Source organism: Saccoglossus kowalevskii, chromosome 4 (genome assembly GCF_978046115.1).
Source record: "Saccoglossus kowalevskii chromosome 4, keSacKowa6.1, whole genome shotgun sequence".
Taxonomy (NCBI): Eukaryota; Metazoa; Hemichordata; class Enteropneusta; family Harrimaniidae; genus Saccoglossus; species Saccoglossus kowalevskii.
In genome coordinates, this window is record NC_140644.1 from 32,698,638 (window position 1) to 32,725,391 (window position 26,754).

The following is a 26,754-nucleotide window of genomic DNA, read 5'->3' on the forward strand; positions in this document are numbered from 1 at the left end:
TAAATTCTGATTGGTTGATTTATCGTGACCAAATTTGAACCGAGCGGTCAACGTTACAGAGTTGTGCATAAGCGTTGTGACTGATTTTGATGTCATTTGTGCTTCGAATCGCAATTTATTATAGTTTTGATGTCTTTCTATTATAAAAGAAAATCACTGAGGCATTGAGGACAATTGTTTAAGGTAATTAACTATTATTATTTAGCTAAAATGTACATTGCATTGTGATGTTGGCATGAGAAACATCAGCATGACGATTTATTTGCAGTGGTAGTTGAGGATTTGAGAATATTTTTGCGGATTATAAGGTGGGGAAGGCAGATAATTTGTTTATTTACATGTGAGACTATGGACTCGTTAAGTTTTGTCGTTACAGTTTTACAAGAACGAAAACGTTCTCTTTGTTGCAGACAGACGCTCGGGTGTATTTTTAAAAGGCCTTGACTGAATAGTTAGCTTCATTTTTGCAGCCGGTCAAACCACAGGCGCTCGGTACGTTTCTAAGATAAAAACAGTAGCTTAAAAGGTGAGACATACATAGTCAGTCTCAGATATAGTCACCACCGCCACTAAGAAACAGGAATAAGTAAATCTTTTTAGCTCCTGCTGTCCCAGAAACGTGCCGAGCTCCTGTAAGTCAAATAGAAAAACAAGGAAATGTAACCGCGGTATTTTATATGATGTAACGTCCCAGGGGATTCGAATGCGATTTTGAAAGTACAACGTGCAAGATAACGTCATAATAATCCACGAGAAGTTGCATCTCACACGTACAAAATCGAGGAAAATATTAATTATGTTTTAAAGACTACAAATTTCAGATCAAAAACATACCTACTCAACACATTAACAGTATGACATAGTCTAGTGGAATTTGAACTAATTTGGTATACCGTGATTTCAAAAAAGGGGAACAAAAACAAGTCTTTGTCACGGTACATAAATAGCAATACTCAAACTGTTGTAGACAACATCTTCTAAATTTGGTGATATAAACTACTGGATAAATTGTGATAGGGCAGGGCAGTTGCATGTACCTAGACGCTTGCATTATGGATATTAAGGGGTACTGGTTGCTGCAGTTTAGCAGCTCTTATTGGCCGCTTAAGCTATTTTGATATTACGTTGCGGCCATAGAGCTGCAGATCGCGTCCATTGAGAACCGCACAGTTCGCCGCCCCGGGATCCCGGGGCGCACGCTATTTTTGATGTTATTGAACGATTTCAATGAAATTTAAAACGAATAAAAGTTATCCTTGCAAACACAAACATCTTAGGTATCTACTGACCGAAAATGAAGGACTATTTCTTCTTGAAAAGTATATATTTCTGTGTATAATTAGACCGAACGTAATTTAATCGATTGAACGACGGATTTCAAGATGACCTCTGTCATGTGACCTGATCATATGACAATGACGAAGCATGCGCAGTTGACATTTTAACTGAAAATTGAGAATGGCAGGTTCTTGCATTCATTGTTGAGATGAGTTCCAGAAGAAAGTTAAAGGGTATCGCAGGCAATCCATTGCATCTAGACTTAAAACCTCAGAAACTGTTGACAATGCATTAGTGAATGTTCTAAAGCTGAAACCCATTACCCCGTTGGCTTGTTGTCTCTTTCCGCATAATATTGAGGAGCATTGGTGGTAAAATATACATCATAGTTTTTTTCATACTTTTGCCATACCCTGTTGGTAATATGGCCAATGTGTGTATATTATTTAAAATACAAGTAGTACCTTCTACTTGTTGAGCTTTTAGGTCAAATTAAAAAATATCTTTCAGATTCTGGTCAAAAGACTCAACAATTTTGTCCTTTGTGAATTCCATGCTGTCTGCTGTCTGCTCCTGTCACTTGTAACACTCTTTATCAAGTTACAAGATTATTTTTAGATTTGTCACAATATATAAATAAAACTGCTTGAAAAAAATATTTTTAATAATACATGTACTTTATTTGATTTTTTCAAAAAAAGATGAGTCACTTAATGATGAAATGAAATTAAAATTATAAAAAGCCGTCTGCCGTTGTTTCGTCACATGAAGCGCTGTCCCAGACAGGCGCCGATGGCCGTCTGCTGTAGTCACGTGATTACACTCGTCACTAAAAGAGCCAAGTCACATGATAGAGGTCGGCTTCAAAATGGCGGCGTTCAATCGGAGGTTTCACTTCGGCACAGTTTTAACGTGAAATAGTCTCATTTACACGGGCAAATTTGCTTAAAGCTTGCTGTAATCAGTAACAGATATATTTGTGAGAACATATTTGTCTATTTTTTCCTGCAAGTCAAGGTAATTTTATTACAATCACAATTTTAATGATACAGAACTGGCATATTTAAAAATCTGTGCATTTCTTTAGGGAAGGGAACTGCAGCTCTCTGGTCGCCCCGCAACGTATACCACGACCAAGAGAGCTGCATAAACTGCAGCAAGGGGTACTGGACGTCTCAACCCAAAACAATTTTGACCCGTTTTTTATTGGACAACTCGACCCAGTACCCCAAGACATCTTGACCCACCGTCTCGACCCGATCTCAATAACGTCGTTATTTTTGAATTATCCAGTGCTTGCACATGGAGCCAAGGAACTATGAACAACTATACACAGTCTCTAGGAGTGGGTGTATCGGCTGGTATCTAGTGTAAGAAATAGACAAGGGATGAAGGCTCCAGCGAGCTCATATTTTTGAAACTGGAAAAAAACAGACGAACAGAATGAAAAAAAAAATCAATAAAATCTATAAAAAATACCAGGTTGAAGAATATTACCGTAAAAACTCTAGAATTTCGTCCTGTTTTAAATAATTGGTGTTGAAGATCTGACATGTTTTTAGAGTGCAAAATTAGGGTGCATTTTCGAATGGTCAAATTTTTCAGAATAGAAATCGGCAAATGAAAAAAATGGGGACGATAGACAGTGTGCTTCGTTAGTTTTTAAAAAATGGAATGTCCGTCAAATTGACTTAACCTTCCCCATGTTTCACGGTAAAAGCAAAGGTCGTGGCCGAATTGTAGGCTAAACAACTCAAAATCAAAACAAAGTCATCAATCAGTAAGTATTATGACGAGGAAAACAAAATATCAAGACGGAGAAGAGGTCAGCACAAAACTAATAGGTCAAAATAATTTAGCTGTCTCACGTACACCACCTAGGAATACTTGCGAATGTTCGTAGTACAGGTTCCCATTGGACAAAAGATACATGGAAGTTTAGCAGCTGGGACAGTTTGTATTTCCCCGATCCAGTGCAATATGTCCGGTTAGAATCAAAGCCCACGTGTCCCTTATTTCAGGGACCAGATTCTGCCGCAAATTCGCCCTGGGCCGTTAAATGGCAGTTTGGATTAAAAAAATAAAATGGTATTTAAAAAAATTAAATGGGACTTTTAAGGTGTATTTCGGACATTTCAATCATTCCTGACGCCTAAAATAGTCTAAGTTTTACCGTAGTCATTGACGCCTATTCAAGAGTATGATGTATATTTTGACTAGCGTGAATGGGTAAGCTTTGTTTGGACATTGAGCTGTTATCACTGTACCCCAGGCGCTGGAAGTTGTAATGTTCCACCTGCCAGGTAGGATAATGCTACACAAACAACACTCCAGTCTGACTGCTATTGTAACTGATTAAACTAATTAAATGCATGCGACCTTTGCACTTTGAACAATAGCCAATCACGCGCGACTCTTGACATAGTTGTTAATAAACAACTGAATATATTAACCATGGAACTATAAACCCCAGGAAGAACAACGAAACTAAGAGGATTAAAAAAACCTTTGTCTTAGTTTATCTTACAGTGCTTTCGCTTTTGTTTCCATGACATTAGTCATACTCCATGTTAGTTGCCGCCGATACGCCCGTTTCAACCGCTTTGCTGGAAACGGAAAACTTGAAAAAAAAATTTCATATCTGCGCAGTAAAATATTTCGTTCACTACGCATGCGCAAACAAGTCGGTCTGCAGGGTGACCTTCAGTGTACCGGAAATCATGCAACGGGTCGGAGTTTTAGCGAGTTTTCATAATTTTTAATGTCGTTTTTAGATTACTTCTTGTTTTTTTCAACCCTCGAAAAAATAAGGTTGCGAAAGTTTGCGAAACATGGGGTTTGGTGAGCTGTTTGTTGTTGAGATATCCCGACTAATTCCGTGTTTCCCTTCGATCGCCAGAAGTGGCAATGTGTTTTTTTTTCCCGTTGAATGTCGATCATTTATCAGTGTTTTTGTCTTGGCGCCATTGTTTTTTTATGCTATAACCGGAACAACTCGGTCACGTGATCTCCCGGAGTTGTCCGATTGACTCCGAAAATGACCGATAGTCGGAGATAAACGTTCATTTGCGTAAATCGGCTTATTTTTTAATGCGACAAAATAAACAGTCAAAATAAACATTCGACATCGCGGCAACTATCATAGTTCAAAGGAAACGAAGTGGTTGTTCTTCCTGGGGTTTATAGTTCCATGTATTAACTAACCATATATGGGAGACGGCGGGTAAAATCAACGTTGATAATGTTAGTGTCTTTATCCCAGTTTCTCCAGCGCTGTCGTCGATCGTAAGTGGTTGAGTTCATTTGAGAGTTATTTTTGTCGTAGTTCGTGTCGTACGGTTTTCTACCACGATCTGGATTTAGTTCATCGACAAACTCGTTTGAGGTTTCTCGTGTCAGACTGGAGTTGTAACATGTTTCAATATAACTATTGTGTATTGCAGTTCATGACATAAATGCTAGAATGTTGTATGTAAATTATATGCAAATTAATATGCTAATTTATGCCTATTAGACCACCCACCAGCTATTTTGGATTGTGGAGAACACTGTTGTTGAAACCGCTACAAAAATGTGCTGAAAAACGAAAAATTACAAGAACTTAACAAGAAATTATCTGATTTTCAAAATTCCAACTTTCCTGTACTCACAAACGCGATTCCTGTAAGTACAAAAGGTATTCACATGCCTTCATGCCCTTCAGCATTTACTGCGACACTGTAAAACTAGACCTTGGAGTGTGTATTATACGCAGCAACATTTGAGAGTAAATGACACGTCGGTGGCAGTCCTGGGGTGAAAGGATGTTTAAAACAAAGCGAATTATAGGATTAAACTTGACTAAAACAAAAGAAGTTTAAGACGATTATTTTGGCTGTGATATTCGTTTTTCACCTCCATGGATAACAGAACCTCACATTGTTTTTTCATAATTTGTCAGTAGACAATGATTGCTGCTAGCGGTTTGTGCTTTGTACAGTTACAGTTTTACAGTAACCATTCATGACTTCATGGCACAAACTATTAATATAACCGGATAATAGAAAATATGGTTAGAATTTTATATTTTTTTTACATTCATAAATTCATCCAATCTGATTAAAATCTGATGTAGTGTACGGGCTTTAATTATTTTGGCTTTAAACTTATTTTAATTTTATATTTTATTATATTTGTTTTTAATGCCTTTTTATTTTATTATTTTACTTTGATTTTGATTTTGTGATTTTTTTAAATTCCGCCCTACCTACATCTGATCTACCTATGTAAGTCCCGTTCAAATCTCGCGTAAGTAACAGCCAATCACAGCCCCCCTTTTATACAGGCTGTCGGTTGCTTACTTTTCAGTGTATAAGGGCAATCTTTCTATACATTATATTTTGCCCATTTGAATAAACCATTAATAGAAAATTGCTAGTATATTTTTATTTGCAAAAGAAATTCCACAGCATTTTACAATTTTTGTCATTACATTGAATATTTTTTTCACTTCCAACAAATGTGTACACTTCCAGATACATCTTCGCCAGCCAAGGTTCGTTCATTCAGTCATTGCTTCAATTTTACATCACTGAGCATAATTATCTAGAATGGAAGCAAAAAAATAAGTAAATCGTAATGATTAGAACACTGTAAACAGCTATAGAAAACAATGCAAACTGATTTTAAATTGTATAACGGTCACCGGCCCACGGCATCGATGCAGACAGTTGGAGCAAAAAAATATTTCCTGATCAATTGCGATGTGTTCCAATAAAAAATATTTTATTCCAGTCCAAATCAGCTCAATTACTTTAATAAAGAGTTATTGTATAATGTACAAAATGTTGATACAATTTGATGAATATTTACAGCTACGGCTTCAATACCGTAGACGATGTTGGCCCGATCGTCAACAAAACATCACCCATCTCCAGGGCAGGCGACTGGAAAAAGACACTGGTGTTCGGTCGAACCGGTGGAAACAAAATCGTCACTCCCAGAATAACTATGCAAAATAACGATCTAAAGTCGAACTATTCAAGCCACAATATTAACATAAAAATGACTTTCGTTGCATTTGACAATGATAAACTTACCGAAAAGCCGTGTTATTCTCGGTCGGTATAATCCGCCATTTTATTTGAGTCTGTTTGCTACCTGACTCTGCCCGGTGACGTCATCACGTGCGCTATAGAAGGAGGTCTGTGATTCGTTGACTAAAATCGTCGATAGTGGGTCTCGTTGAAATCTCGTTACATAGGCATCGGATCAGATGTAGGTAGGGCGGAATTAAAAAAAATCACAAAATCAAAATCAAAGTAAAATAATAAAATAAAAGGGCATTAATAACAAATATAATAAAATTAAAATAAGTTTATAGCCAAAATAATTAAAGCCCGTACACTACATCAGATTTTAATCAGATTGAAATTCATCATGATTTGCAAATTGTTAATACATGTATATAGCCTATAATTGAACATGGTAATTTTTAAGTATGTCATTAACCTACTATTTTATTCACTGTAGCTAGTGTAAAATACAATGTTGTCATCAATCTATCAAATTACCAATCTACTGCTTGGCTTCAAACAAACCTTCAGCAAGTCAGTGAAGTCATTAAATAAAATATCACTTGATCTAACCATGGACCCAATAAGATCTATGATCTAACAGTGATTTTTTTTTAAACAAGAGAACAGGGGTGCAATATCCTCATGCCATGGCCATGCATCCCCTCACCCTGGGGAGCTGATCCTCTGGCAACCATAACATTTTGTTTGACCAGGGATCACATGTGGCCACAGTCTTCAACTGTGACCTGTCCAGTAGTAATTTTGGCCCCAGGGAAGCCATAGAATACTTCATTTCAACTTAGAATTATCAAAAACTCCACACCCTGGTAGGGAGAACCCTATCTTCCCCACTTGGTGGCGCCGCTGAATTGCAGTGCTCCCTCTTGCAGTTTTTTTCTAGAAATAACCCTGATCTAACCTTGCGTACTGGCTATTTTAGAGCTGATACATGTATGTGCGTTGTCACTTGACAGAACCCTGTGTGTCCACTTGCTGACAATGTTTTAATAATAACAAGCATCTTAACATTGACAAACTTGTACACACAGTTACTTTTGATCCAGAAACCTGCAAATAGTAAATAACAGACTTACACCTTGTCTACATGTATATTCCTACTGACACTTCACTTTCTGCAATTCACAAGAAATAATTTAATTCACAACCAGTATTTTTTTAGTAGGATGGGTTACTTTTGAGCTTGGTATGTATGGACAAAGGTTATCACTGCATAATTCCTGTTTATAATTAGATGTTTGCTCAACTCAACATGTTTATTTTAGCTGAAATTAATTTTTGCTGAAAAGACATTTATTTTCACTGACTTTTTGTTGAGTTGAATGTAAAATATAGGAAAAAAGTAATCTCAACATATTTTATTCTGACTGATTCAATCCTTCAGCGAAAATAGTGAAAATAATTTCAGTATATCACAGTAAATGATTGTAAAAGTAATCTTTATTTTGTGTTGCCTTGGTCAGTTAACTAATGAAGATGGCAGCCTCTGTAGGGATGAGCCCCCCAGTAGACCCAGGATTTTCACTGCACTTGCTGACTTCAAAAAAAATTAATGAGTGGACACTCAATTTTGAGACTGATCATATGAAATGGTTGGATGAAATTCTAATTGTTGCCAGGGAGACCTTTAGCAGGTAAGTATATGAATGAATGAATGAATCAGTGATATGATTAGAAACACATTTGTGACATTCCTTTTTGTATGCATCAGGTGACATTCCTTTTTGTATGCATCGCGTGACATTCCTTTTTGTATGCATCACGTGACATTCCTTGATGTATGCATCACGTGACATTCCTTGATGTATGCATCACGTGACATTCCTTGATGTATGCATCACGTGACATCCCTTGATGTATGCATCACGTGACATTCCTTGATGTTTGCATCACGTGACATTCCTTGATGTTTACATCATATGACATTCCTTGATGTATGCAGCACGTGACATTCCTTGATGTATGCAGCACGTGACATCCCTTGATGTATGCATCACGTGACATCCCTTGATGTATGCATCACGTGACATTCCTTGATGTTTGCATCACGTGACATTCCTTGATGTATGCATCACGTGACATTCCTTGATGTATGCATCACGTGACATTCCTTGATGTATGCATCATGTGACATTCCTTGATGTATGCATCACGTGACATTCCTTGATGTATGCATCACGTGACATTCCTTGATGTATGCATCACGTGACATCCTTTGATGTATGCATCACGTGACATTCCTTGATGTATGCATCGCGTGACATTCCTTGATGTTTGCATCACGTGACATTCCTTGATGTTTGCATCACGTGACATTCCTTGATGTATGCATCACGTGACATTCCTTGATGTATGCAGCACGTGACATTCCTTGATGTATGCATCACGTGACATTCCTTGATGTATGCATCACGTGACATTCCTTGATGTATACATCACGTGACATTCCTTGATGTATGCAGCACGTGACATTCCTTGATGTATGCAGCACGTGACATTCCTTGATGTATGCAGCACGTGACATTCCTTGATGTATGCATCACGTGACATTCCTTGATGTATGCATCACGTGACATTCCTTGATGTATGCATCACGTGACATTCCTTGATGTATGCATCACGTGACATTCCTTGATGTATGCATCACGTGACATTCCTTGATGTATGCATCACGTGACATTCCTTGATGTATGCATCACGCGACATTCCTTGATGTATGCATCACCTGACATCCTTTGATGTATGCATCATGTGACATCCTTTGATGTATGCATCACGTGACATCCTTTGATGTATGCATCACGTGACATCCTTTGATGTATGCATCACGTGACATTCCTTGATGTATGCAGCACGTACCATTCCTTGATGTATGCATCACGTGCCATTCCTTGATGTATGCATCACGTGACATTCCTTGATGTTTGCATCACGTGACATTCCTTGATGTTTGCATCACGTGACATTCCTTGATGTTTGCATCACGTGCCATCCCTTGATGTATGCATCACGTGCCATCCCTTGATGTATGCATCACGTGCCATCCCTTGATGTATGCATCACGTGACATCCCTTGATGTATGCATCACGTGACATCCTTTGATGTATGCATCACGTGACATCCTTTGATGTATGCATCACGTGACATCCCTTGATGTATGCATCACGTGACATCCCTTGATGTATGCATCACGTGACATCCCTTGATGTATGCATCACGTGACATCCCTTGATGTTTGCATCACGTGACATTCCTTGATGTTTGCATCACGTGACATTCCTTGATGTTTGCATCACGTGACATTCCTTGATGTATGCATCACGTGACATTCCTTGATGTATGCATCACGTGACATCCTTTGATGTATGCAGCACGTGACATTCCTTGATGTATGCAGCACGTGACATCCTGTGATCCATTTTTGCATCTTTTCAAGCTTATCACTTGTGTCAAATACTTTTGAAACAAAGTATGTGATTTTATTTAATAGGATAAATGATTGCGAATGGCCTTGTGGTGGTTTACAGTAAATTAAGTTGTTTGCTTTTTTTTCAGGACAAAAGAACCAGAGTTGCTTCCTAAAACACCATCTGTAAAGAATAAAAGAAGGCGTGTTAAAACTAGGAATAGTTTTCAACCTGGAAAAATTGAAGAAGCATCTACACCACCTGCCAAGAAAAGAAGGTTGTACTGAGGCTGCTTATTTTGCTTATTTTACATGATTGTTCTGAGAACCAAGAATCACATATTTTTTTTATAGTAGCCAATTACATGTACTGTAATTACCTGACTTAGTGCCTTGGGAACTCAGCTCCAAAAATCATGTGTTTTAAGGGGCAACCCCTGAAAAAAGCAGGGTTCTCTGCGAGGGGTTTTAACAGGGCGGGGCGCCCCGTTATCTGAAATTGGCAAATGACAATCTTAGTTAATCATGTGCCAGTTTGAGGGGAACATTGTGCCCCTTTGGGAAAAAATAAAAATACTTTTACAACAAAGATAAAACACTTTTACATGTACAACAAAAAATAAGCATTTTACTACAATATTGATTATGTGAGAACACAGCTTTGAAGTATAAATTTACATCACTACACTGTACCTTAAGTGTAGGATGTGTTTAATCATAAATTCTCATGCTCTTTCGCCACGAATACAAAAACTCTGTATCGTTAATACATTGTATTATTGTTAAATGATGCAGTATTATAAAAATATAGCACAAGAGTATTGCTTCTTCTCGTATTTTGGCGTTTGGTCGCTCACTTTTACTTTAGCTAAAGTCGGAAACAATCAACTGTTTCAGGATAGGTGAGCATGGATACAACATGAGAAGTATCTCAATTTACTCTTATACGAGTAATCAATTTCAACCCCGAAAAAATCTGTTTATTTCAGTGGAACACAAATCCAAAATGTGTGGTTTGAAACTTTTCATTGAGTTATTATTTTTGTCATTTAGAGAGACAAGCAAGCCATCAAGTGGTGATGAGGATATTGTGCAAGTTTCAGAAAATGAGAAAGATTCCCAGAAATCCATGTCAAGAAAAAGAAAATCCATGCGTAGCAAAATTGTGGTGGTTGTGTCACCATCCAAAGTGGAATCAATTGAAGAAAAAGTTGAGACTGTACCAGCTCCTCAAGAAAAAGTGAATGTTTCAAAAGTTGTTGAAAAACTAAGTGTACAAACTACTACCTTTTCTACACCGACACAAGAGGAAAGAAATACTCGGAATACTCAGCGTATTGTCACCAAGACTGTGCGGCAGAGAATGAAAGCACAGTTACCAAATGGACAGATGTCTACTCCTCTACAGATGGCTAGAAAATTAAGAACTCGTAATCAGAGAACAAAGCTAGGAAGTTTGAGAAATAAAAAAAAAGAAGCCATTTCACCTAGTGTCACTGTAGAACCAAAAAAGGAGGAAGAGGTTGCAGTTAGTGTATTGGATATTGAGAAAAAGAGCAATTGGTCACCTAAGGTAGAGCTGCGTCACATGATAGTTAACAATAAAGTTAAACAGTTGATTTCTAACCATGAAGTTATGATTGCTAGTTCTTCCGAGGATGAACTCTCGTCTCCTAAGCGAATTAAAATTCAAAAAGAAAAGAAACCAGAAACAGAGAACGTGAAACAGCAAGATGGAGAAGATTCTTCTTTCACAACCATGGAGCTTCAGAAATCAGATGAACCCCTGACTACGGATGTGAAACAGAGAGATGAAGGTAATACAGAAGAGAAATCTCTCTTTCCACCTGTCTCCTGTGATGAAAGTGAGAGTTCAAAGCAAGTGGTAACTAGTAGTGATGAGACAAGTGGCACACATCATTCAGGAACATCAGGTGGGGAGAACTGTGTTGTAACAAAGGCAAAAGATTGTGCCTCAAGTAGTGAAGTGGCAGAGACGCTTTCAGAAAGTGAAGATATTTTTTCTGAAGCTGTTGTCACTTCATCTCAAGATGAAAACAATGGGAAGAGTGAAGTTTCTGAACTGACAAGTGATGTTGTCATGGTAACTGCCAGTTCTGATGTGAAGACTGAGACTGATGAAGAGATTAAAAAGTATGAAGACAGTCTGGATGAGACTAAAAATGTTGAGATGGAACAAGACAGTCTGGTGGAGGAAGCTCCAAGGAGACAGCTTCGTTCAACTTGTCCTGTTATAGAAGTTGTTGAGATTGAATCCGAGAAAAAAACCAAGGCAGAGAGTACAGGCACTAAAACCAAGAGACTCACAAAGAAACGTAGCAGTGTGAGAATCTCCACACGTGCTTCTAAGGATGTTACATACATGGAAGATGACAGCTTGAATGTAGAACCTCAAAGACGACAGCTACGCTCTATGTCAGTTGCTCCTACTGTTGAAAATGAGGAGACAGATCAAGTGGATAATAAAAAACGTCCAAGCAAAGCAATACGGTAAGTCCAAATTCTATTTTATATTCTATTATATATTGCTAGATGCGGTATTTATTTATAAACCTACCGTAATTCCTTTTTTGCCACCATCTTATTTTGCAGTAATGTAACAATAGACTGAATTTGAATTTGTATAACAGGGGTGAGAATATCAGTCTTGGTGTTTAACCATGTGCTTATTAATGGATCAAGTAGTGTTCATTGATGGAAGTAATACAACTAAAAGGTATGTTATGATAACAAGACTTTATTTTATTAAATACAGTACCAAGCAGAGAAAAGGAAGGAAGACTAGTAAAAGAAAATCCAGTATGTCTGCTAAACGTACCACTAGATCTAGAAGTATTATTCAAGTTATTGAAATCCTCTCAACAACAGAAAGTGATGGTGAAAAGGTACATTTATATTCAAATGCTATGCTATGTTTTGTTAATATTGGGAAACTGAAAAGCAGTGTTGTGGTTATGTCCATCTCTATTTTAGTATGCAATGATTAAGATAGATAGCAGGTCCCAATTAATAAGGCCTAACAATTTATCACAATTTCTTGCTTCACAATTTTACAGTTTTACAAAACGTTTTCAGAAAATTGAGGGATTATTCTATTTGCAATAATAAAAAACAGGGTCACTGACCTTGTTCATATTACAGTTATTACACAGGCTCTATGAGAAAAAACTTAAAAAAAACTTTCCATATATAAAACACAGCTTAGGGTAATGGTGGAGAATGTAGAGAACAATATTTTCTACAAATAAGAATATTGGATCACTGACCTTTTTTAAGCTGTATTCAAGTTAGAATTGTTTGTACCACACTAATACATGTGTGATAGAATGTTTTCTTGCATGAAAACACATCCACTTTGAAGGGTTGGTGACACACAGTGTGGGAGTCTTTGCAGTTAGTGTGTCTGTCTCAGTCAGTTCCACTGATATCTCAAGAACCATGTGTTGGTTTTGATGAAACTTGATGCATAGATGCTTTGGGGTAATGTGCAGATTTGAATAGGTTTTGGTTTATTATCCATGCATATTACTTACTTAATTTGCATATTAATTAGCAAATTTTAAGCATTTCCATTTGTTTATCATATACTATTCAACATATTTCAATGAAACTTGGTACATAGATGCCCTGAGATATTGCACAGACTTGTCCAGTGCATGTTAATCACCTAATTTGCATATTAATTAGCAAATTTTAAACATTTTCACTTTTTCTCCAATACCATTGGTCAGATTTAAATAAAACATGGAACTGCCCTGATCATTGCTTGTTATAGAAATGATAAAATGTTAATTGAACATCAAGTTACAATTTTGGTGTGGTTTCTGAAATGTGGGCGTGGTCATTTTTGTAACTATGGTTTCGTAACTTGAGAAATTTAGCATCTCTCCTGACACATAATTATTAATTTTGACACATTTAGTGAACAATACCATAAAACATTATTTATTGAGTGGCAACCAACTACCAACTCTTACTGACATTAATTTCTAATGTGCTTTAGGCTGATGATGAAAGAAGTCCTCACAGAAAGATTCGTCGTTCTGACCCAGATAAAGTTGAAGTTGTGGTGTGTGGTTCTAATAGTACTATTGACTTATTTGAAGACAGTTTGGAACCAAGTGGACAAACTCAATCCCAAGAAGAGGATCATGCTGTTAGAGGTGAGGTTCAACCACGGGATATTGTCATACAAACAGACTAAGCACTCTTTCTATTACTTATTAAAGTTGACTTAGTACTGATCTCTTTCGAAACTCCCCCAAATTTAACTGTCAAGTCATGAAATGTAAGTATCATTTTTTTTACTGAGGATATCACAAATGTTTCAATTCAGACAAGTAAGAACTTTGCTGATGTAAAAATGCACGACTGTTCAGTAGCTTGACAACATTGCTAATTATTTATCTTTTGGAATTTTCAGAGCCTTTTAAGAGACCAGCTGTTGAGTGCACAATTGAGGATGCAGAGGACAGTGTTTCTTGTTATAAAAATGCTAAATTACAACATTCGTCTCCAGAACTACAGAGGTATTGTATACACATAGTTGTAGTGTGCACTATCAAAACTACTTTGTTTTTAATTTTGTATCTAACTACTATTTTTGACCAACACAGTCAGATAAAGCATTCGTGGTTTGTAATGGATTCAGACTATTTTAAACCCAGTGTATGAGTACTTTCTGGTTCTGCTTATTCGTGTGTTAATTCTATTGCTTTATGGTTAATAATGTGTTCATAATACGAGGCCTCATATTTCCTTTTGAATTGCTCTTGGTTGTAACACAAGAAAATGAGTTCTTTACAATATATTGTCTTTGATAGAACAATCACATTTATTTGCAAGTTTTGTGGTGATGTTTAATGTTCTGTAAATTACTTAAATTTTACCATTGTATATTGCAAACTATCGTAGCAGTGAACATTTCTCTGGGATCCTACAGTGACTTTTGATAAATTTTGTCTTCTTGAATCCCATAAAATCTTTAAACATTCCCAGCAGTGAAAATTAAATGCATTACAGTAACCACTTGTGCCAAAGTAATACATGTCATTTGATTTGTTTTAGGCATGCATCTAATAAAATCACTTCACCAACAACTAGCAGTGATACTGGTCACAGTAATGACAGTGAAGCTTATAGTATTTCTCCAGTCTCTGCACCTAGATCAGTAAGTAATCAATAGGATTGATTTTCTAAATATTCAACTGACCATTGGATGGTGTTTAGCACATGAAAATCTATTGACATGATGACTATGTTACACTACTGTGGTTTTTCAGTTTGAATCCCAAGGTAATGTACTGCCGGAACTATTTCAATGCTAAAGGTTTTTTTAATTCCTGTATATCATTGTGTATCATGACAATTTAATATGCAAAATACTCGTATATGTACCAACATACTATTGTGAACCAACTGCCTGATATATGAAAATTATTAGGTATTTGTTGCTGTGAACTTTGTTTTTTAAAGCATCTTTCATCTTGAAATGGAGCATAATCATTCCATATATAGGATGTAGATTCCCCATGCAATACTGCAATACAATTATGGCCTCCTGTAACTTATTATGATACAGTGACAGATGTATAATATGACAGAGCCCCACACACTCTCCGTGGCTTTCGTTACATATGGAAGTTATTTTCACAACTGATGCGGTGTATCCTGTGGCCGTACTTTCACGATTGAAGCAAGTGAAAGTACAGCAGTATACACTGCATTTTGTCGTTTGTGTTTCTGTAACATATTCTAGGTGTGCTCTTAGAAATTATGTTTGAGGTAAACTTCCAATAATATTTATTTCATAATGCAATAAGGTTTCACTGCTTGTATTCTTGTAGAAGTATAGACATCCAGCTTCATTCTTGAATGCTCTAACTAAAACACGTAAAGACAGTGGCAATTATTCTACTAATAATGGGCTTATTACATCATTTATCAAGAGAAATACACCGATTAAAGCTAAATCAATAAAGGTATGTGAATTGCAGGAAATGTGTACAAAACATTCAGTTTTCAAAGATTTTTAGCATGTGTGAATGTTGGAGATTTGATCAGAACACGGTTACTAAAAAAGATGGTTAGGAAACGCTAGTGTTAAAAGGATGCGTGTTGCGTTGTGTACGCCCTCTATCGCTTGAGATTTCAAGGCCCACCATTTTTCTTGTGTCAATCACTTGATTTCCCGCGAATTTGGAATTTTCAGCTCATTTTGGATCAGTACTCTTTGTGACTGTGATAACATTCAGAATCGAGAATCGTCATTTATCGTTTTCACTGTTGTCATGAAAGTAAGCTTGGGTCCTGGAAGAAAAAGTGATGAAAATTCGTACCCCTAAGTCATTATTTCAAAATACATTATATTATAAAAATACTACCAAATCAATTTTTAGTATACTACTGTGCGTTCTTATGACGGTTGTATGCGATTCTGAGGTATATTAGAGTAAATTCTATCGTTGTGCTTTCGCATCACTGTAAGTGTACAGTTGTATCAGCCATTTTGTTTAAAGTCTTTACACTTTTATGTAGACTCTGTAGAAATCGTTAAAAATGTATTCTACATTTTCCATCAGTTTTATAAAATGCCTGTTTAATTGTTCTTGTCTGTCCTTGTTTCAGTTTTTTGGCAAATTTTTCATGTTGCAATATTCAGCCTGCCGTTAAATACGGTTTTAGTCAACACTACAATTTTTGAACACAATAAACTCTTGGTACAACTTTCTTGCAGTCTCTTCGGCAAATCAATTTTTAGAATCCTTTTTAACCGTTCTTAATTTCATTGGAACTGCCTGTTGCTGCATGTTTGGTGTGCTTACATGCATTTTGTAGAGCATGGGTGGGTCATTTCAGTTATCTTATCGCATATTTTGTTTATTTCCAACAAAATGTATGTGGTATGATGACTTTTCATTAAAACTTTCGCATGGCTGAAATATAAACATTTGTATGTTTTCTTTGACATCTTTTTTTCTGATCATGTGTTGTTGGTTTTTTATTTCAGTTTTCTGCTGATCTTGTTTTTTAGAAATGAAAATGCCATACAAGACAGGCAAATTTCTATTAAGTTTAAACTGAGCGAGAGGTTTTGTCAGGATTCACTGGAACAACTTGCACTTTAGTAACTTAAAGCATCGACACAAATAAACAATAAAATGGCGAGCAGTTGCTGATTGCAATGAATTCTGGGGAAAAAATGACATCATATTTGTGTGATTTCCTGTCTACATTTTATGTTAATGATTAGCCTATCTTTATTGCAAATTAGTACGTATTTTGTTACAAATGTTTACCCGCGACACGCATCCAATGAAAAGAACGTGGTTTGTTTCCTAACCGTCTTTTTTAGTAACCGTGATCAGAATGATCTCAGAGGACAACATTAATGTTTTATGTGGTTTAAACATGTCTGTCTTTACTGCTTATTATTAGTCACTGCTTTGCTTCCATATCATTGATCATTCACACATCATTAAACTAACATACAATATATTTCAAGTAATTATGGTTTACAGACTTGATGTTGGTGATATTGCATTGTTCCAACCTTTGTTCCATTACATCATTCATTCATATACATTGACTTCAAATACAGAATTAATTTTTGGACTAAAAGGTCATAATATTCTATTACCTGGTCTTGCTCCGGTCAGGATTACTAAAAGAATTATTAAAAATATACACTGTATTTTTAGTTTTTCTGCTATTATCCAAATTTGTGTTCTTGTCTCATTTGTTGACAAACTTTACTCAAATAATTCACTTGAATGATTCAACTCCATGTCGTGAATTTAAAAATAAAAACATTTGTATTTTCAAATGATTTGATTTTACAGTAAGGTTATGATTTTTTGTAAGTTTCAAAATGCAGTAACCACCTGTAAGATAACACAGATTTGTTGATTTATAGGAACGACAGATAGAAATTAGACAACAGATTGTAAGTAAACAAAAGAAAGATGATGAGATTCGTAAGAAGAGAGATTTGGAAAGAAAACATAGACTTGAAGAACAGAGGCTGTAAGTGATTCTTAAATGCTAAATCCGTGATAGTACTACAATAGTTGTAGATGCTAAATCCGTGGTAGTACCACCTATCTCTTAATACACTTGTATAATGTTCATTACTTGCATTGGTTTTTACAAAAATGCTTACGTTTCAATGTTTTAATTAGCAAACGTGAAGAAAGAGTGAAAAGAGCAGCAGAGGCAAGAGAGCGACGTATTCAGGAGCAGAGAGAGAAGGCTCAGACAATTGCAGAAAAATATGAACAGAAACAAGCTCTAACAGAGAAAGCCAGGGAAGATAAGAAGAAAGAAGAGCTCATCAAGAAGAAGATATTCAACAAAAAGAAAGCTGAGGCTGAGGCAAGACGGAAACATGAAGAAGAGACCAGACTGCAGAAATTCAGGGAGCAGGTACATATATTGACAAATGCTAGTTTTAGTTGTCTGGGCATCTCTAATTAATGATCTAATCAAAAAAGCATAGAAGATTGGCCAAAAATCTGGTGTTTTTGGCATCAACGTTTTTTGCTCTAAAACGCAAGGGCAATAAGACTTGATTTTCACAGACGCAGGGAATTGAGAACAACAATTTTGTGAATATTACTGACTGCGAAAGATGCCCATCACGAAGTGACTTGTGGATAAAATGTCATGATAATTTTGTATTAGCACTAGTGTACATCCTAGTGAACCAAATTGTATTCTCACCAATCATTCCCCACCAATTTTCCTGTACCCATGGTAGCAGAGTAATCAGTCAAAAATTATAGGTGTTAGTGTTGGTGTATTGTTGCACAGAACCTTATTGCATAAGTATTCACTAAAATTAGAGAACTAAATTTATCAGCATGAAAATCAACAAATCTGAGAGGTACACCCAAGGCATCTACATATATTTCCAATAAGAAGTCTTATTATTGATTAAATTAGGGAATTGAAGATATTGTCACAAAATGAACAATATGTATTCTCAATTTCACTTATAAAATAATATGGCATGTATAAAATTTCCAATCAACAGTGCAGCAATATATATATTTTTGAATTATTGTAACCACAAGTAAAATTTATCTTTAAAAATATACAGGACACGCATCAACATCCAAATTTAAACAAACATTTCCCCAACTATACCTTATCATCTATGATAATTGACAAGGTAAAAACTAAGTAAAAGGTTTGAATAAATAAAGTCATGCACATATTAAGAAGACTTGATACAATGTTACAAGGTGTAGTGCATGATGGAGTTGGTGTGTGCAATACTGAGGAATCTAATAAAGCAACTTTGTGACAGTTTGTTAATAGTGGGTTGTTTGTTAGTGCCTAATTAGTCCAGATCTGAGGTGTTTGTGGTCGTTTCTAGTAGTAGTATAGTAGTTGGTTTGTGCAGTTTTATAGAAAGGTTATGTGTGGGTTAAAGTCTTCTTAAATCTCTAATCTGCTACAAATAGGAAGAGGAACAGAAAAAACACCAAGAGATGCTATTGAGAAAGAAAGAATTTGAAGAACAAGAAAGATCAAGAAAACTGGAAGAAGCAAAGAAAAAACAAGAACAAAGATTGGCTGAACTAGAAAAAGAGAGAGAGAAAGAAATTCAGTTGAAGAGAGAACAAGAACTAGAAAAAGAAAGAGAAAGATTGCGATTGAAAGAAGAAAGGTATGAGACAAACTGAAAGTTGTTATTAAGGTAGAGATGCAGTTTATTTGTGCATTTCAATCAAAAATAGTTTTTTTCGTTTTTTATATAGATTATTATCTAAAGAACATTCTGTGAAAATTTGACCAATGAATTCTTATTGGAACACCGTTAAAATTGCTGTTTATTTTCTGATTAAAAATAAAAAACACTCACACGTGGCAATGTTTATGTCCAATTGCCTAATTTGCATGAGTAACCAAACAACAGGACCTTTGATTGACAATATGCAAATCGAGATTGTACGGGTCATAGTTCATTCAATTCACGCGCATGTGCAATTATTCTCAAATCAGTTCTCGCTCGCTAGCAAACCAAACATTGTATTTCCTCAGCGTTTTTTCCTAATTTTTATCATTACATTATGCGTGGTGTGAAAAGAAAGAGAGAAAGTAGATTCAGATGATTTCTATGTCGGAAGAGGCAAAAGCTACACTGAAGGCATCAGCCCACCGAACGAAAAACAAAATCGATGTGAGCGTCCAAACATGACTTTCCTTGAAGGCATGAATCCGAGTTTCTGATTGACTGAGAGATTTTATTTTTAAATAATTGTTCTCAAAAAATAAACTGAGCATGTGAAGAATAATTTAACATTGTTTACAGTGATAACTGCTCATTGTCGAAACGAAGCTTACCCATTCACGCTAGTCACAATAAACATCATACTCTTGAATAGGCGTCAATGACTACGGTAAATTTTAAACTCTACTATTTTAGGCATCAGGAATGATTGAAATGTCCGAAAATGACGCCAAAATACACCTTAAAAGTCCCATTTTATTTTATTTTCTAAATCCCATCCCGAATTTACGGCAGAATCTGGTCCCTCAAATAAGGGACACATGAGCTTTGATTCTAACCGGATATATTGCACTGGGTCGGGGAGATACAAACTTTTGTGTATCTTTTGTCCAATGGGTACCTGTACTTCGATCATTCGCAAGTTTTGCTAGGTGGTGCGAGACAGCTTTGTTTGCAACCGGACGAACTCCGTTTAATTCAATGAAGCAAACAACTGACAATGCTAAAATAAATTGCAGAGGTACGCTAAAATTAATTGAAAACAACCAAATAATTTCAATGAAAAATATATCACAGAGAGAGGTAACTTGATACATTACGGTAACAACTCTTTTGACGCGCTGACCGCTTCTCCACGTCTGATGTTTTGTTTTCCTTGTGATAATACTTACTGATTGATGATTTTGTTTTGATTTTTGAGTTTTTTAGCCTGCAACTCGGCCACGACCTTTGCTTTTTCCGTGAAAAATGGGGAAGTTTACGTCAATTTGACGGACATTCCATTTTTTTAAACTAACAAAGCACACTGTTTAGCACTCCTATTTTTTTTCATTTGCCGATTTCTATTCAGAAAAATTCGACCGCTCGAAAATGCACCTTAATTTTGCACTCTTAAAACATGTCAGATTTCCAACACTTATTATTTAAAACCGTTTGAAATTTTAAAAACTTTTACGTTAGGAGCTGGAGCTCTCTTCTTGCAGGCGACCGTCGCCGGTAGTACAACAGCATGTTTTGTACGTACATCCGTGCGCTGATTGTCTGCGACTGTCTTAGAAAATCCCTGAATAAGGCGTTGCCAAAATCGGAAAAAATAAAAAAAATGCCTCCTTAAAAAACGAACAGAATTCAAATATTTCTTTTAACAAATATGTTGCAGTGGGAAAAATTGGATTGGAAACGAACAAAACTTCTGTGCCTCGCGTTTCGATTCTAGGATTACGCGATTATTCATTATTGTGCGTTCGCTTCCTGTAGTTGGTTCTCAATACTACATAAAAATCATCAAGGATAAATAAGTTAATATCCCACTTTGTACTCTTCACGGTAAACCATAGGCTCTGAAATACTCGTAGATTTGTTATTGAAAATACTTCGAAGAGAAGCCATGATGTTTTGATCGTGATAAAAGGTCACCTTCCTAGGACCGCCTCCTGTTTAATAATTCATGACATGACGTCATATTTACTGGGCATTGCCACGTGTTTTTACCGACCCCATCAAAACACTGGTATGAATGACGTGTTTCTGATTTATATATTCAAGAGCAGTTGTTCTGGTCCAACGATTTTACATAAAATGTCTATGTCTATACGTTAACTTTCAATTTCAATAGTCTAGAAAGTATGACAAAGTATGACAAAGCAGTAATTCCCGGTTTAACGCGCAAATATGCAAATTAGCCTTTTTCTCGTCTTCTATTTTTGGTGAATTCTTGGGTTTTAAATTAAAATAGCTGATAGACGATTTGGCCATTTGCCTCGAAATTCTCACACATTATTGACAAGGTGTTCCCCCTTCAAAATGCGTCCGGACAGTTTATTACGGCGAGTGGAACAAAAATAACAAGTCTGCAATTAACATGGATATATATATTATGCAAAAATAGAAAAGAGTGAACTTTGAGGTCATACTGTGCGACTTTGAAAGCCGTTAGAGAGATGAATGGACGCATTTGAATTAGTAGTATACCAAGGTATCCAGTGATGTAACTTTACTCACAAACGGACTTGAAGTTTTTAAGCTAATTTTTTTTAAACCACTTTTGTCCAAAAAAGCATATTTTTGACCCAAAATCAAAAACGCATTCTGGATATTTAAAATAAAGACAAGTTTTACAAAGTTTGTATAATAAGCTTTCAGAAAATATATAACATGTTGGATATATAATACCATCTTCATTGTCTAATTACTCAATTAAAAAGCAAGCCAAATTAACTGCATCTCTACCTTAAGTTTGTATTTGGCGACTTGTAGTTCCATCTCTGTGCATTCATCTACACCTAACTTCACATGTACACGAACACATACATGCATCACACACATACACGTATTACCATCATTGTAAGGACACACATTGGGTTAACTTTTAATGTTAATATATATGTAACTCTTTGTTATATTGTTAATTGGTTACAAATATATACAATTCATATCTGGAGTTTTGAAGAAAAAAAATCATACCTATGAAATCATCCTTAAATGGGCTGAGGTTGTCGGCCACATATTGTTTTCTATGGAACTCAGTGATCTATACAATGATGTTTACATGAAATTCTAACGTGAGCTGCGCAGCGATAAGAACTATCCATTTCAGTCAGAGCCTGTTATTTATTTTCCTGCTCAAAATGGAGGTTAATTGTGTTAGCTAAACATTTAAACTGTACTCCTTGCTTAATCAGTAAGGAAATAAATAGCTGATTATGAAAATGTGTCTCTGGTAACAGGGGTTTGATCTACCGATAAACTTCCTTTGTCGTGTATATTTCTCCACAGTCAATGATGGAAGTTGGTCACGAATGTAGTTATTTCTTTGGCACTCTTGGGTACCACTTTTACTTCAAAGCTAATTTCAAAGTGATGAAATTTATTGATAATGAATTACTTCTCAATTTCATCATTGCTTTCAAGCAGTCTGGGTTGGCCAAACTTGACTTGTGTTTTTCCGATAATTCCAGTCTAATGCATTGTCATGTTTATTGCTTTCTATTTTTTAACCCAACTGAGATCAAGCTTTATACTTCCTTTCAATCTGCTAGCAAGTGCCAATTCTGTTTTTTGTTTTGTTTAATGAATTCATGAACACCAGAAATAGTAAATGTGCATAACGGCTTGACAATAAAATATAAAAGATTAGATCAGTTGAAGTAGGATTTCTATAGCACTGCGGACAAGCTGTCAGAGTAGTGGCATAAATCTGAGTAGCGGCTCACTACAGTAAAACGTTTTAGGAAGAACACCGTAAGGACTTATGCAACCTTGTATGGCTACAACATATCTTTCCTGTGCTGAGACTCACTACAAATAATGAATGGTTACTCTTTGATGGCTGTCACTTCCTGATGTTCCTGCAATTTGATTTGTACCAACAAAAAAAACGTCAGGGAAGTGAACAACTACATCGTTCTGTCAGGATGTGTTGGATGGCACTCATGTGACTTGTCAGGCTACGAGTGTAAATGGCTAATTCAAATGACTGCAAATGATGTAGTCTGTGATCTACATTTTCCCATGTGACAATATGTTATAAGCCTAGTTAGAATCTATGCCTCTTTCAATGTTTTTCAGACTTGTAATATAGTTTGCTATTATTTTTTGCTTTTTTTCAATTACCATAAGTATGACAAGTTTAATGTTAGTTACTTGTGTCAAGATTTTTTTTTTTATTAATTGAATGATTGAGTTTTGTTGCTTTGAAGGGAGCGAAAACGTGAAGAGGAAAAGAAGAGAAAAGAAGAAGAACGACAACAACAGTTGGAAAGAGAGCGGGAGATGAGAAAAGAAGAAGAAGCTCAGCGGTTAAGACAGGTGTGATATTTGGTGAACATTGTATACTGTACCTTTGTCCCAATATGTCATGGTTATTTATAGCTGTTTTTATAAGGCAAATGCATCTATTATGACCATCACTGTATCAATGACTTTATTTTATTTGTTGAAAGAATATTGTGATTTTGTACTCACAGGAAAAGGAAGAACATGAAAAAGAAGAAAGAGAGCGTCTGAAAGCTAATATCCTTGCCCATAATACAAGTAAAAATGTATTGAATACAACAGTGACATTAGAGTGTGAATCCTATGAAATGACACCAAAAAGGTAAATACTGTATGTGTTGTGCCCATGAATGGGAGATTTGATATTGTCTGTATTGTATACACATTCTATACATGTAGATACCTAATGATACAGTATTAAGGTGACAATGAATGTCATGCCAGGATAATTCTACATTTTATGTTGTGTGCTAAAGTTCAACCGTGGTAATATGGTACCTATGGTACCACCATGATGTATATGAAACCCAGAAAACAAATTATGTTAACAAAGTTTAAAACTAAAAAAAAAAATCAAGTTGAAACTAAATTAAGCTAAAAGTAAGTTGTATAAATCAATTTTATTATGTAGAGTACCTAAACCAGCAAGTGATGATAATTACGATATATCTGATCTAAGAAGTGATGACGATACTGATGATGATGAAGCCCCAAGAAAGAAAATACCTAAATGGGCTACTGGTAAGATCATTTTATTTTGCTTTACATTGTACTTAGTAAACACAGGTCTTGAACATTATTATTCCATTTATTCAAGCATCACCCATTCAATATCACAATTAACAGGGATGAGAATTTTCTGCGGATTCACGAATTTCTAAGCCCAGGGATCAATTTTCTGCAACGTTTTAACACTAAGACAAAACTTTAGGCGGGTAAGAAAACAAATCTTGTTCATTCACCGGAAGTAAATGCGCTGTCAATGTTGTCGGCTGCAAGAGGCCTGTATTCAGTGTATGATCGAAGGGAGACAACTCAGTGTCGGAATGTTCGCGACTCTTTTCATCAGTGCAATGGTGAAATCCAAAGTGGTTTCGAAGTGTTTGAAGTATTATGTAACGATTAACATGATTGGCTGGGTTTTCTCTGACGGGCCAATCATTGAAAAGCTTTCATTTTTCCTTTCACCAACGACGCCATTTTTATTAGCTGCGTTGGATCGTTGTTTACAAGTTTCATGCAGCGATAATGGTGAAATTGGTTACAAAAAAAAAACGAGTCAGTTGTGCGAGAGATCAATAAAAACATTAGGAACAAATTTCGTTGGACATGGAGGTGACTTTGACCGTGTGAAACGAGGAGAAAAATTAAGTGGTAACTGAACAAGTCAGTAGGCTGGTTGGCGATCCGCCCCGCTCAAAAAACAAGCAACATGTTTTCGGCTGTTTCCAACGTGGGACATGAACAGAAAACTAACGTTGGCTTATAACTAAATGGACCCGTATACGAAGTTCGCAAAAAACATTCAGTCTTTTAGAAGTCACTTTACTTTATTACTAGGACGCATTCTCTGTTACATTCATTATTTCCAACCGTTTTGCGATAGTATTTTCTAGAATGAAGGCAGCATTTATAGTTCATTCAAAATTCAAAGTTGCGTTGGGATTACGTCGATACAGTGTAACAATGTAGGCGCCGGTGATCTCTTATCAGTGCGCAACGTAGCCAAAATAAAAAACATGATCATTTGAACACTGCTATTACAAGACTGATAGGAGGTAATAAATTCGGGGCGAAAGTATTCAAAAATCAGTTTTTGGCTGCTATCATGGCAGTGGTGAGTATCAACAAAATCAGTTAAGCCAAAAAAATCACAGAGGAGTTAAAAGCCGTTGCTGGTGAAAAGTTACCCCAACTTTGAGGTCAATTTTCTCGGTAATGAAAATATACAGTAAATGTATACTCAAGCTGAGTAGAATGAGCTGTATGTCTGTGCATTTTAATCCTAGAATTGTAGGGTGTGATACAATTGGTGCGAAGGTATTTTTTGACTGTTGCCATGGAAACGGTGGACCAAAATTTGTTTTCAGATTTTACAACCTAACTTGGGTGAAGGTTTGGACCCCGGCAACTTTACTTTCAGCTGAAAATTTAAATTCTCGTTCTCATCCCAGAATTAATAGTGATACATTGTATTGTGTAATATGTTATAAACCAGAATCTCTGCAAAATGGCTTTACACCATGGCACCCTCTTTGATCAAAATATCAGATGCACTTCACATGAATTGTCAAATATAGTTGTGTTCAATTCCTTATCTTGGTCAGTGGCATGGTATAGACTAGATAACATCAATATCAAACACTAGCTCTAAATTAACACATTAAAGCCAAGGCTTTAATGTACAATTGCAGTCTGACAGCTTAAACTATACATTGGATGTAGAGGTTACCTATATATTACAAAGCAATTACAGAAGTTTATCAATTTTTTGGATAACTTTATTTGAACTAAATGTAGAATTTGAAAGTATTTCCATAACAATTATTTTTTTTTATTTTTCAGGTGCTGCCCTCAAAGCAGCTCTTATTAATCAAGCATATCAAAAACCAGATCTTTACGAGTTGTTTGGTTCTATTGATCCTCCTGATTTGAATACTATGTTTGTCAAGAAGAGAACTCGTTTTAACAAACGTACAAGTTCTGCAATATGGGATTCTCCATTATTGAAAGTATAGTACCTTACTCATTAGATATTTAATTACTGCCTTGTAAATGTATAAATAATTTAAAAACTGCCAATCATTATGATATTTGGAACTGTGAAATCCAACCACATTGCTTAATATAAATTTAAAAACTGCCAATCATTATGATATTTGGAACTGTGAAATCCAACCACATTGCTTAATATAAATTTAGAAACTGCCAATCATTATGATATTTGGAACTGTGAAATCCA

At 35.8% G+C, this 26,754-nt stretch overlaps 1 protein-coding gene and 1 long non-coding RNA gene across 2 annotated transcripts; one reads left to right on the forward strand and one right to left on the reverse strand.

The window, feature by feature from the left end:
- On the forward strand, positions 1 to 26,545 carry LOC100372254 (uncharacterized). Its single transcript, XM_085498081.1, has 16 exons — positions 1 to 183; positions 7,817 to 7,987; positions 9,910 to 10,038; positions 10,814 to 12,271; positions 12,537 to 12,666; positions 13,785 to 13,944; positions 14,205 to 14,310; positions 14,849 to 14,951; positions 15,628 to 15,762; positions 17,697 to 17,806; positions 17,962 to 18,205; positions 19,249 to 19,454; positions 23,717 to 23,825; positions 23,984 to 24,114; positions 24,424 to 24,533; positions 26,358 to 26,545. The coding sequence occupies exons 2-16, from the start codon at positions 7,824 to 7,826 to the stop codon at positions 26,528 to 26,530; spliced, it is 3,468 nt and encodes a 1,155-aa protein (XP_085354207.1). The 5' UTR covers positions 1 to 183; positions 7,817 to 7,823; the 3' UTR covers positions 26,531 to 26,545.
- Positions 5,684 to 6,579, reverse strand: LOC144352617 (uncharacterized). The gene is made up of 2 exons (XR_014929213.1): positions 6,357 to 6,579; positions 5,684 to 5,862 (listed from the first exon to the last, which is right to left on the reverse strand). It is a non-coding gene; the product is annotated as an uncharacterized LOC144352617 (long non-coding RNA).
- Positions 26,546 to 26,754: the final 209 nt, after the last annotated feature.

What these genes read in the sequence shown, in the direction of transcription:
- LOC100372254 (XM_085498081.1), top strand. Translation starts at nt 7,824, where the DNA reads ATGAAGATGGCAGCCTCTGTAGGGATGAGCCCCCCAGTAGACCCAGGA. An exon ending in CCACCTGCCAAGAAAAGAAG is followed by an intron (nt 10,039 to 10,813) that starts GTTGTACTGAGG and finishes TTTGTCATTTAG; the next exon opens with AGAGACAAGCAAGCCATCAA. An exon ending in TTGCGATTGAAAGAAGAAAG is followed by an intron (nt 19,455 to 23,716) that starts GTATGAGACAAA and finishes GTTGCTTTGAAG; the next exon opens with GGAGCGAAAACGTGAAGAGG.